Genomic DNA, 11,062 nt, shown 5'->3' on the forward strand with positions numbered 1-11,062 from the left:
CTATGTCCTCTTCATCACTGGCCAGGGCAGTGGCCAAAGCCCCATCACATCTGTAATTGATTTCCTATCACAGCTCTGAGGATGCTGTGGGTATAATGCCCTGTTTACATGATTTGGTGGGAAACGCACAGGTCTGCAGCCAGATCTGGCTGGATCAACTCCTACCACCAACAGCCCTGGGCTGCAGGCATCTCTCTCACACCTGTAAGGAGGACACAGAGCATCCACTTAGGCAGTGACTGGGAACAGAGGTTACTCGGCATGGTGCCTGACCAGCAGCACAGATCCATAATGACTGGGTTACTGTCACCATCTTTACTAATGAGACAGGCGACCTTAGGTTTCTTGGGGTCTGGCTCCCTCGGTGGCAGTTGTTATTGCATATGAAAGCTGTCAGCCACCCCCGCCCCCTAAATACATCTTTATGTCTGGGTTGGTTGTATTAAAGTTGACATCGTGGTAAGGAAAAACTACCCTGGAGTCCCATGCTGCTCTCAGAACACAGACGCTGTTTTTCAAACCCAAGAGTCTCAGAAGGTCAGTTCCCTGAGATTTCGAAGCAACTATGTGGGTGGATCAAGATGTCTAACATCCACCTCTAGATTTTCTGAGCTTTGCTTGCTCTTCTGTAAGTAGAACACCTAACTCCAGAATCAAAGTGGATATGGGCCAAGTCCTTAAAACTATGTCCAGGATACAGCAGACATGCACAGCTCAGCTACAGCAGTCACCAGGGGACCTCAAGCAAGCCTAACTTCTCCCTTCCCGCCTCTTCCCTTTGACTCTGTGTTCCTCACTCTGCAATGCCAAGGGCTGTTCTCTTCTTGTCACAGAGCCACAGGGATTCCTCAAAGGCCACATGGAGACAGACTCTCACCTGTAGGTGGCTACCTCCAAGCTGAGTCCAGTCTTCACCTGCAGGAGCTCCTGGTAATCCCGCAGCCGGTCAGCCATGGCCAAGGTAAGGGCTTCCTTCTCATCCTCCAGGCTGTCAATCACTCTCTGAAGAGAACAGAGAACCTTTAGGTCCATATCTCAGAGCTTCATAAACAGAACTGAACATACCTACAGTGCAGGGAATAAAGAGTGATGTCCCAGGTAAGGACAGCTGCAAATAATGACTCTCGTATAGGTGGCAGGTTCTTCCTTTACGGCATGTGGAGGATTTTTATAGGACAGATGCTTTTCTCTACTGAGTTCCTCACAAAATGAAGGCATGGTTTATTAAAAATCACTTCTGCTTCAAACATCAGGACACATAAGAGATCCAAATACATCTAACCAGGTAACTAAGATGCTATTTAAACGTTAGCCATGACTGGAAATCTTTTATAATACTTAAAACAGAAGTCACTCTCATATGAATGAAAATGTATCCCAAACTCATCATTGTCCTAATAACAGCAGATAAGTGAACAGAAATACCTTTATTTTACCTAAAAAACGATACTTTCAAATAATCTGGGAGAAATGTATTCCTGGCATAAATGTAAAAACTCAAAACCTGTAGCAGTCAATTAGTTAAACTGCTTTGGCTCCTGGAGGGTGGCATACATGCACTGTACCTGCCTAAGTGCTTTGGATTCAAGAATGAAACACACACACACACACACACACACACACACACACACACACAAGCTAATTTCGATGTGCCTTGATTAACTTAATGGCTGGGCACTTCTAAACCTCCCTGCAGCTAGCAAACACTTCCCTCTGGTATTCCTGAGTTAACAGTTAACATCTTTTAAAATCTATATTTCATCTCTGCTACCCAAGACCCAATCAGGGAAGTGGCCCCTAGGGCCACTTTCCTAGATTCTTACATGCTGGTGGGCCTTTAAGTTTCATCTTTCTGCTTTCCCATCATGGCAATTCTCTGTTCTCTCTCTCTCTCTCTCTCTCTCTCTCTCTCTCTATCTCTCTCTCTCAATTCTTTATTATCAACCAAAGCCAACTGGGGGCAGGGACCCTCAGGTCTGGAAGCAAGGCTTTTGGGAGTCAAAATAAGAAAAAACATTAGAACCAATTCTCAACACAGACCCATATATAAATAATCCTTTTGGAATATAGTTAATAAACCTCTCCCCATCTGGTTGGTTTCCTCCACTGGATCTGTCTTTTCCCAAGTTAGGAGACATTAACCCTGCAATCAGGCTTAACCAGAAAACACCACAGACCAGTCACATAATACATACCAGGTAAACTAAATTTAAGATTAAATTATCAAGATAATATTGCCCTCTTCAAAATGTCCATTTCAAGCCAATACTGTCTTTTAATTAATGTACATGTTACAATTATTTTACTTTGAGACAGGGTCTACCTATGTAGCCCTGGCTGTCCTGGAACTCTATATGTAGACTAGGCTGACCTCAGATTCACAGAGATCCTCCTGCCTCTGTCTCCCGAGTTCTGGATTAACCATTTTTTAAAGAGGTTATTATGTAGATAAGTCTGCTTTTTGTAGCACTTCCATTTCTAAGCCAATGATTGTGTTAAGTTTTCTGTTTACAAAGACTGCCAAGGTTTTTAAAAAAAATTTTTAAGATTTATTTTTATTTTAAATTGTGTGTGGGAGAGTGTGAGTGGTGTGTGTGTGTGTGTGTGTGTGTGTTTATGCACATGTGAGTACAGGTGCTCACACAGGCCAGAAGTGAATCACTGGCATGAGTGCTGAGAACTGAACTCACATCCTTTGGAAGAGCAGTATACACACTTAACCTCTGAGCCATCCGCCATTCTTAGCTTAAAAATTTTTTAAAGCAAAATTGATTTAGTTTGAAAGTAAAGAAATATGTTTAAGAAGCATTAATGGAGGATGGTTCAGAGGTTAAGAGCATTTGATCTTCTACAGAGGACCTGGGTTCTACTCTTAGCACCTACTTGGTGGCCCACAACATCTATATTTCTAGTTCCAGGGGATCCAATGTCCCTTTCTGACCTCTGAGAGTACCAGGCACACATATGGCACACAATTACATAAAATAAAACAATCTTTAAAAAAAAGAACCATGAATATCCCAAGGCATGCCATGTTAGCAGATCCCAAAGCTGGCATTATAGACAAAGAGTTCACCAAGGCAGACCACCTGCCAGTCTTAAGTGACAGAGACCACAGATGTAGCAATAATATGTATTCCTTCTATAGTTAAGTCTCCAGGTTAAAACAAAACAAAACAAAACAAAACACAACACAACACAACACACCTCTGTTCCCCTGCTTTAGAGGGAATAGAAATTCAGAGGCAAAGTTAGAATCTAAAATGCCTCCTCTCTCCCTCCCTATGAGTGTGTGAGAGAGAAAGCAAGTGTGCGTATGTGTGTACACATGTTGAACCTTTTTAAGAGAGAGTCTCACTACAGCCCAGGGTGACCTGTAACTCACAAGTCTCTGCCTCCAGAGTGCTGGCATTGCAGATGTGCACCACCATACCTGGCTTGTTATCTTTTCTAGCACAAGAAACTTGACCTAATCGTTAAAACCTAAGGATATATCAATTATGCTTTGCAAAGAAGTTTAAGTGGTGCTAAACGGCTTAGAATAAAATAACCAGAGGAACTCAGTTCTCCACCCACAGTTCAAGATTATAAAGCCACGCCACAGCGCTACCCAGGAAGACGTTCTTCCTCCCCCAGTGCTAAGGCTAGCTTTCTGTACCCCACCCCACAGAATGTGAACCAGGAAAATAAAAACCGCACTGAACGTCCAAATAAATATAGTTCCAAACGAATTTCCTCATGAGTCAACTCTTCCCAAATGGCGAAAGGAAAAGCCGTTGACTTTTGGAGGCAGGAATGAAATAACAACCAATCCTGCCAGTGGGAGATAGCTTCAGACTCCAACTCTGCTCTGCCAAAACTTTTCATGCCACGGGCCAGGCCAGGAGTCCTGGGGCCTCCCACACAGGGTAGTGCTTCCAACCCACACAGCAGCAGCTTTATCCAAGGCTCTAAAGACTCGGGGGAAAGCCCAGTCTTTTAGCTGCCGTGCAGAGAACCTCTCCAGCCACAGCATCAGCGATGCTACGCTCTAGCTCTACATCAGGGTCAGTGTCGAGGAGCTTGGGCCTTCCCTGGCTGAACATCAGAGAGAATGGCCGGAGCTTGCTAATGTCCTGTTCATCTCGGGTCTTAAATGTTAGAGCTCAAGGGAACTTGAATACTAGGAGAGCCCATTCACACCCAAAATTAAATATACTAATAAGAAGCATGAACTGTGGTCCGGTGTAGTGGTATATACCTTTACACCCATCAATTGGAAGGCAGAGGCAGAAGGATTTTTATAAGTTCAAGGCCAGGCTTATCTACATAGTGAGTTCTAGGACAGCCAGGACTATATAGACCAGAGAGGCCTTAACATAAAACGTGGAGGAGGAGGAGGAGGAGGAGGAGCAGCAGCAGCAGCAGCATGAGTTGTGTGCTCTCTGTGTTTATAGCTGTACCCGGTAGCACAGTACTCCAGGGCATTTCAGAGGCATATCAAACTGGCTATGTGTAAACTGGACTCAGACCTCTGATCTTTACACGCCCTTGTGCAAAGAGTGCCCTACTTCTGGTTGCCATTCACAGTTCTGGGGTCAACCCCGCCCCAAGCCCACTCCATGTCCCTTACTACTTTATCCAACCTGTCAGCAAACCTTGATATAGCTTCAACTTGAAAGAAGAGCCCTCCCTCAGTCTACCATTCTGCATCCTGTCTAAGCTTCCCATGGCCTCAATTGCTGCAGCGTCGCTCCTACACTGGTCCATGAAGCCGATGCTCAGCACAGCAGAGTCTGATCTGCTACCACGTTCACTCCTGCTCAGGACTCCCTGGTGGCTTTCAGTGGGACTCAGATTTTAAAAGAAGGCCCTGGAGCTGGAGAGATGGCTTAGTAGTTAAGAGCACTGCCTGCTCTTCCAGAAGTCCAGAGTTCAATTCCCAGCAGCCACAAGGCTCACAACCATCTGTAATGAGATCGGATGCCCTCTTCTGGTGTGTCTGAAGACAGCAATAATGTACTTACATTTAAAATAAACAAGCAAATAAAAAACAAGTAAACAAATCTAAAAAACAGAACAAAAACAAACAAAAAATCCCAGTCACCCTCTGCTTCATTGTCCAGCTCTGCTGGCTTCCCAGGTTCCCGATGAGCACACACTGGTGCCACATCACCATGGCCTCCTGTGGCCTCTTTCTTTGTTATTTTTCACTGCTTTATCCTTAGCTACAAAGAGGGAGACTGGCACCTGAGGTCCCAACCACCATTAATTGGATAAATTAATAGAAGCCATCCAACCAATAGCAACCTGTGAGCTGCTTTTCATTTTCACAGAGCGGGAAACAGGGCGAGGAAGGGGTTAATGAGCTTAATCTTGAAGAAATCTTATACTCTGAGATAGAGTGAGAGTCAGAATTCAGCCCCAAATAGGAAGGCTACAAGAATGCTGAGCTTAACTACACAGCTAATCCTGTCTGCCTTCTTTTCAAAAGAAATGTCTCCTTAGTGTTTTGGAATCGTTCACAAATGGTTGGAGCTGGCAGCTAAGAGTCTCCATCGCAGAACAAAGTCAGTGTTTCTAGGGTAAAGCTGGAGTAAATGACAACATCTTCAAGGCCTTTCTCAGGCCCCTTGCAGGTCTTCTAACATCCCCTGCCACTAGGATACAGAAAAAAAAAGCCAATAAATAAATAAATAAATAAATAAATAAAAATACAAGCTAGAATAATACACCATGAAGGGTCTGAAAACACCCTCGGGTTCCATGAGAGCAGGCTATCTCTGGGCTAGCCCTTAGAAAAAGCAGTTATCACTGGACCTGTGCAAAGTTAAAGGTTTAAGAGAGGACGCATGGCCCAGCAGTGAGCTGCTCACATGAGCCTGGATGGAACTCTGTTTTGGCCACTTATAGACTGATGGCTCACCCTCGTCTTTACCATCTGTAAAACAGGGCTCATGTTAGTATCCACCTTCTGAGATTGGTGTGCGGACTAAGAGTGAACACATGGACTAGGCCTGATGCCTCCCAAGGCTGTTAGCAGTGCAACGTTTCTACAGAAAGTCAGCTTAGCCAGTCTTTATATTTTCAGTCCTCCAGACTGAGCATCTAAGAAACTTGGGGTGGGGGGAGGGGAATGGTAAAGGCTTGGGGTTGAAACAATATTTTCTCCTTCATATAATTCGGAACACTGTTTATGATTGGGGAGAAATGTTTCAGAATGGAATCTGAAATGCAGTTGCTTTAAGATAGCTGGGCAAAGAGTTACAATACAGGTAAGATTGCAGCTGGTAACATTTAGCAAAGGCAAAAACCTAAACAAATTGAGACTGAAGAAGAAATCCAGGTCCTTCACACTGTCCTGCTCTTGTTTCCAGGGGGGAAAAGCCAACTCTGAAACAGAGAGATCCCAGGGTGGGGAGCCAAGGGTGGGGTCCTATTGCAAGTCAGGTGTGACCTCAGGTACGACTTCATTAGTGGTCTGGAGTCCTTGTGGAAGGGCTGGACAGTGATTCTATACATACTTCCAATTCCTAGTCTTTCCTCCATTTGGGGAACTCTGCTTCTCTGTCTCAGATTTGCTCCTGAAGATTTTATTAGTGGGAAAAGGTTAGGCTGTTATAAGAACCTTAAAGCCAGAGCTTCTTCAAGGTCCATGATCTCCCACCCACTCTCCAGCTCTTTGGCTACCAAAATCCTAGCCCATCGCTGGGGAACCAGAAAAAAAAAAAAAAAAAAAAAAAAAAAGAGATGCTGACTACCAGCTGCTGGTCACATCACCCCAGTCATCCACTCCACACATTTTAGAAAATGACATCACAACATCTCCAACCTTCAGCTCCTAGCTGCAAACTCTTCTCTTCAAATATTTCTTGAAGTTGTGCTCATCTTACTCCAGACCAACTTCCTGAGAGCCCCTCATCGTGTGATTTGGGAGTAATTCCAATTCTGGCTGGGAGTGAGCTAGGTTGGGAGCCAAACACTAGGGCCAAACTGAGCGTCCAGAGAATAAATCAGCCACAGGTATCCGCACACATCGTCAGAGGGTTAGAGCTCAGCTGCTCTGACATAAGAACCGTTTATATTAGTCTGTAGTTGTAATAACATCTCACCACAGGGTCCTGCTTTCTCCTGGTTTTTACACAACCCAGAGATCTGCCCTCAGCTCGTACTGTGAGCAAAACAACTCTGACCCTTTTTCTGTATGACAGTTACTTAGTCCTCTCGCGGGAAGAAACAAAAACCAGAAAAATAAGACATCTGCTCGAGGAGCTACAAGCAGCTGTCTCCAGCTGGGAAATCATTCTGGCAAACAAAAACAAAACAAAACAAAACAAAACAAAAAGGTGCTTGGAGCCCTCTTTAAGCATGGTGAGCCTCCTGGGGAGGACTTGGCAGTGCCTTGCAACCTCTCAATGTGTTGCCTATCCAGGTCTGAAGTCTGGGCTGAGTTTTGGATTTCAGGCTACAAGCTCTACAAAAGCGCAGGAAAAAGAAAAAGAAAAGAAGAGAGGAGAGGAGAGGAGAGGAGAGGAGAGGAGAGGAGAGGAGAGGAGAGGAGAGGAGAGAACAAAAACAGAACTAACAGGATCGTTGATCAGGATGTGCCTAGACACGTCTGGATCTAAAGGTAATCCAACTAACAGGATGATGGGCACTAGGCTAGCCACCGGGACCTGTCACATGGCGTCAGTCCTCCGATTTAAGGATCATTGCACCAACCCCTTATTCTTAGACTAGCTATATGCCAGAATCCCGTCGCTTCATAAATAGCAAAGCTGCTGGCAGCGTACGCTTCCCTGGGTGGGGCTGAACCAGCTGGGTGTCCCGGGAACCCCTGCTGCTCGCCTACTGGGTGCACAGGGGTGCGTGTACAGGCTATTAGGGAAGGGGCGCGGTCCCTGCCCACGGACCTGCCGCTCCTCCGCCTGCATCCCGTACTCCTCGCGCATCCGCAGCAGCTCATCCTCCAGCCTCGCGCGCAGCTGCTCCAACTCCAGCGCCTGGTTCCGCAGCGCGTCTGCCTCCTGCGCGCACAGCCGCGCCTCGTCCTCCGCCTGGAGCCGGCTCTCTTGGCCGCGGCGCAGCGCCTGCTCCAGCTCGCGCACCTCGTCCTCGTACAGCTGCACGCTCTCCCTCCACGACTCGGCCACCAGCAGGGCGTAGCTGTCGTGCACGTCCCGCAGGCGCGGCGGGGGCGCGGCGGGGCTGGTGGCGCGGGCTCGGAAGTGCATGGTGAGGCTGGCAGCGCGGGCTCGTAGATCTCGCACTTGGCGTTCGTGGGCAGCGTCCAAGTCGCGGCGCTCAGTTTCCAGCCGGCCCAGCAGCGCCTCGAGGGCGGCGCGCGCGCCCAGAGCCTCCTCTAGCTCCCGCCGTTGCGCTCCCAGCTCGGCATCCAGGCGGCTGCGGGCAGTGCCGGCTTCCACACCCTCCCGCTGCAGCTCCAGCAGTTCCCTCCGCAGCGCGTCGCGCTCGCCCTCGGCCAGGGCTGTGGACCAGTTCAGTTCATCTAGCTGCTGTCGTAGGCTGCGCGCCTCCTCGGCGTAGAGTGCCTGATCCTCAGCCCAGCGGTCCTCCCGGCTCAGCCGGCTGCGCAACTCCTCCTCCAGTAGCAGGTTCTCGCGCTCCAGCTCTCGCACCCGGCACACGTAGTCGTAAAGCCGGGCGTTGAGCTCCTGCAGCTCCGCCTTTTCAGAGCCCGTCTGCAGCCGCCAGGACAGCATCTTGCTGGGTGTGCCGGACCCTTTCGATTAGCCGCTTGCCTCCTGCCCTGATCTTGTCCCCTCCGCCCCGCCGCGCCGCGCCCGCCGCGCCGCTGCCTCGGAGGCCCTTGGACTGGCGCACCGACTGGCGAGCTTCCCCACTTAGTGGCCCGGTCGCGCGGCTGTGGACTTGGGCCATCGCCTCCAGCCAATCAGGACGCGGCCCGCGCGGCCACTGCGGCCGGACAGCGCCCCCTGCCGGACAGATCGGGCCATGGCGAGGCTGCCCAGCACTGGCCCCCCTGGTGGCCCAGGGTAATCCCACGTGGGTTGTCGGATTACTGCGTGCTGGCTATCTGGGACACCTTATGAGGCTCCCCGTTGCTACTCCTAGGGCGCAACTAAGGCACCCCTGAGTCCCAGCTTTCTTTAATGAAAAATAGTTGCCATTAAATGAGAGATCCTTTTCGTAGAGGAAGCTTCTAATTGGTTGCTCTGGAGATGAGGGGCAGGAGGTGTATTCTTTAAACTAGAGTTATAGTTCAACAATAAAGAGCTTGCCAGATAAAGAATATGCCAGGCCTGGATATCAATATCCACCACCACAAAACAACTTTGCGCATGTATATTGCACATCCGTATATACACATATACCTGTTATGTTTTTTAAACTAAGACCATTTCAGTAATTTTGCTTTTATTTTTTATGTGTGTGAGTGTTTTGCCTGCATGTATTTGTACCACGACGGTGCACACAGACGCCAGAAGAGGGCGTCAAATCCCCGTGAAACTGGAGTTAAAGGCAGTTGTTAGCCAAAATGTGGGTACTGAGAATTGAAACCACATGCTCTGCTGCCAGTGCCCCTAACCACTGAGTCATGTCTTCAGCCCTACATATACATTTTTAACTTCTGGCATGAATGCATCTCCATTTGCCAATATTATATGTTTAGGTAAGATTTCCTTTCCACGCAGAGTGGGAAACGCTGTTACCTTCTTACTTGCACAAACCACCTTCATGGGACTTTATGCTTTGCAATATTAGCATCATTCTGGTGGAGAAAGAACCTAGAAAGACTTTGAAGTGCTCTGAGCACAGAACATTCTAGACACCTACCATCTCTCCAGACTTTTGCAACTGCCTTATACACACCCCCATTATGACAGCCTGGGAGGGGGGCCGCTGTCTCTTCTTTCAGCAGTGTGCCCTTAAAGCACTTAGTTTAATTGCCATAGAAACCACAGCTCTCTCAGTTTGTGCATACTTGCATCTCATTGCATTACACGACAGTTACAAAGGATGGTAGCCAGAGTCAGTAGCATTACAGAGCGCAGGAATAGGCACAGGTGGCCCTAAGTAGGGGGGTGGGGGGTATTCAGCACCAAGGCATTGGCCTGGGAGCCCTGGACTCTGTTCTTCCGTTCTCCCATCCACAGGGGCACATCAACACTTTGGTCCTTGGTGATCATCACTCAACCTTCTAGATTACTCATCCTGAGCGCCCTGGCCTTGACCACCCCACAACAGCCGACCCTCACAGGGCAGCTACAGAGTCACCTGGACTCAGCTGGAACCGTTAACTCTCATCATATTGAATGTCCAGACTTCCAGTTCTGTCTAGAGGTAGGGAGCCATCACACATCATTGGCCCCAATTAAGAGGTTGCTTTGCTCTGACTCCTTGGGTTTTTCTTGCTTCCCCCCACCCCCACCCCGAGTGTTGAATTGTAAAACTCAAAACTTCTCCTCACTTCTGCTGTAAACCCATCTCTCAGGAGATGACTGCTCTGGGGGCATAGCTTAGCAGAAGAAAGACAAAGTCAAAAACTTGTGCTACTGCTTACTATTGCAAAACAATATCCCACTGATCAGACTTAATCCTCAGAACTGAGATTCGGAGACATGGGCTAGTGTCCTTAAATATATGACTGTGAAGTGTGGGAAGAAGTGAGCATATTAGAGGTGACCAGGGGAGCCAACCTGAGCAGGCAAAGGCTGCACATTCAAAAAGAAGAGCCTAACCAAGTGGGAGGGAGGAGAGGGCTATTTGCGAAGGATGTGGGGGTGGAGAAGCACCAGTGACCTAGGGAGTAGCAAACCAAGAGCCTTTGTGCCCAAGTGCTAGCGGAGCCTGGAGTTCTGAGATACGGCCTCTGGACAGAGGAGAGCTGCAGAATATACCCTAGAAGGGAGAAGGTGAGCCCAACCTCTCTTTCCTGCTGCTCTCCTGCCAGGGTCTCCCACTGCAGAAGCCTGGCAGTGGTGTATGGGATAGGTCTCCTGCTGTGTGAGGCTGCCAGTTGTTACATGTGAACCATGGGGTCAACACAGCTACTGTGGAAAATAAGTATACAAGCTTATAATTCACAATACAACAAGAG

The 11,062-nt window shown here is 48.2% G+C and overlaps 1 protein-coding gene across 3 annotated transcripts in view; it reads right to left on the bottom strand.

Moving 5' to 3' along the window:
- Synm (synemin, intermediate filament protein) overlaps positions 1-8,816 on the bottom strand; it is a 29,582-nt gene extending 20,766 nt beyond the window's left edge. For all 3 annotated transcript variants that reach the window (NM_183312.3, NM_207663.3, NM_201639.2), the window contains exons 1-2: positions 7,893-8,816; positions 878-1,002 (exon numbers count right to left, since the gene is read on the bottom strand). In NM_183312.3, the coding sequence (NP_899135.3) occupies positions 878-1,002; positions 7,893-8,702 (935 nt within the window). In that variant the 5' untranslated portion in view covers positions 8,703-8,816. The remainder of the gene's footprint in view (positions 1-877; positions 1,003-7,892) is intronic.
- Between the last annotated feature and the right edge of the window lie 2,246 nt (positions 8,817-11,062).

This window comes from Mus musculus, chromosome 7 (genome assembly GCF_000001635.26).
Source record: "Mus musculus strain C57BL/6J chromosome 7, GRCm38.p6 C57BL/6J".
In the NCBI taxonomy this organism is placed as follows: domain Eukaryota; kingdom Metazoa; phylum Chordata; class Mammalia; order Rodentia; family Muridae; genus Mus; species Mus musculus.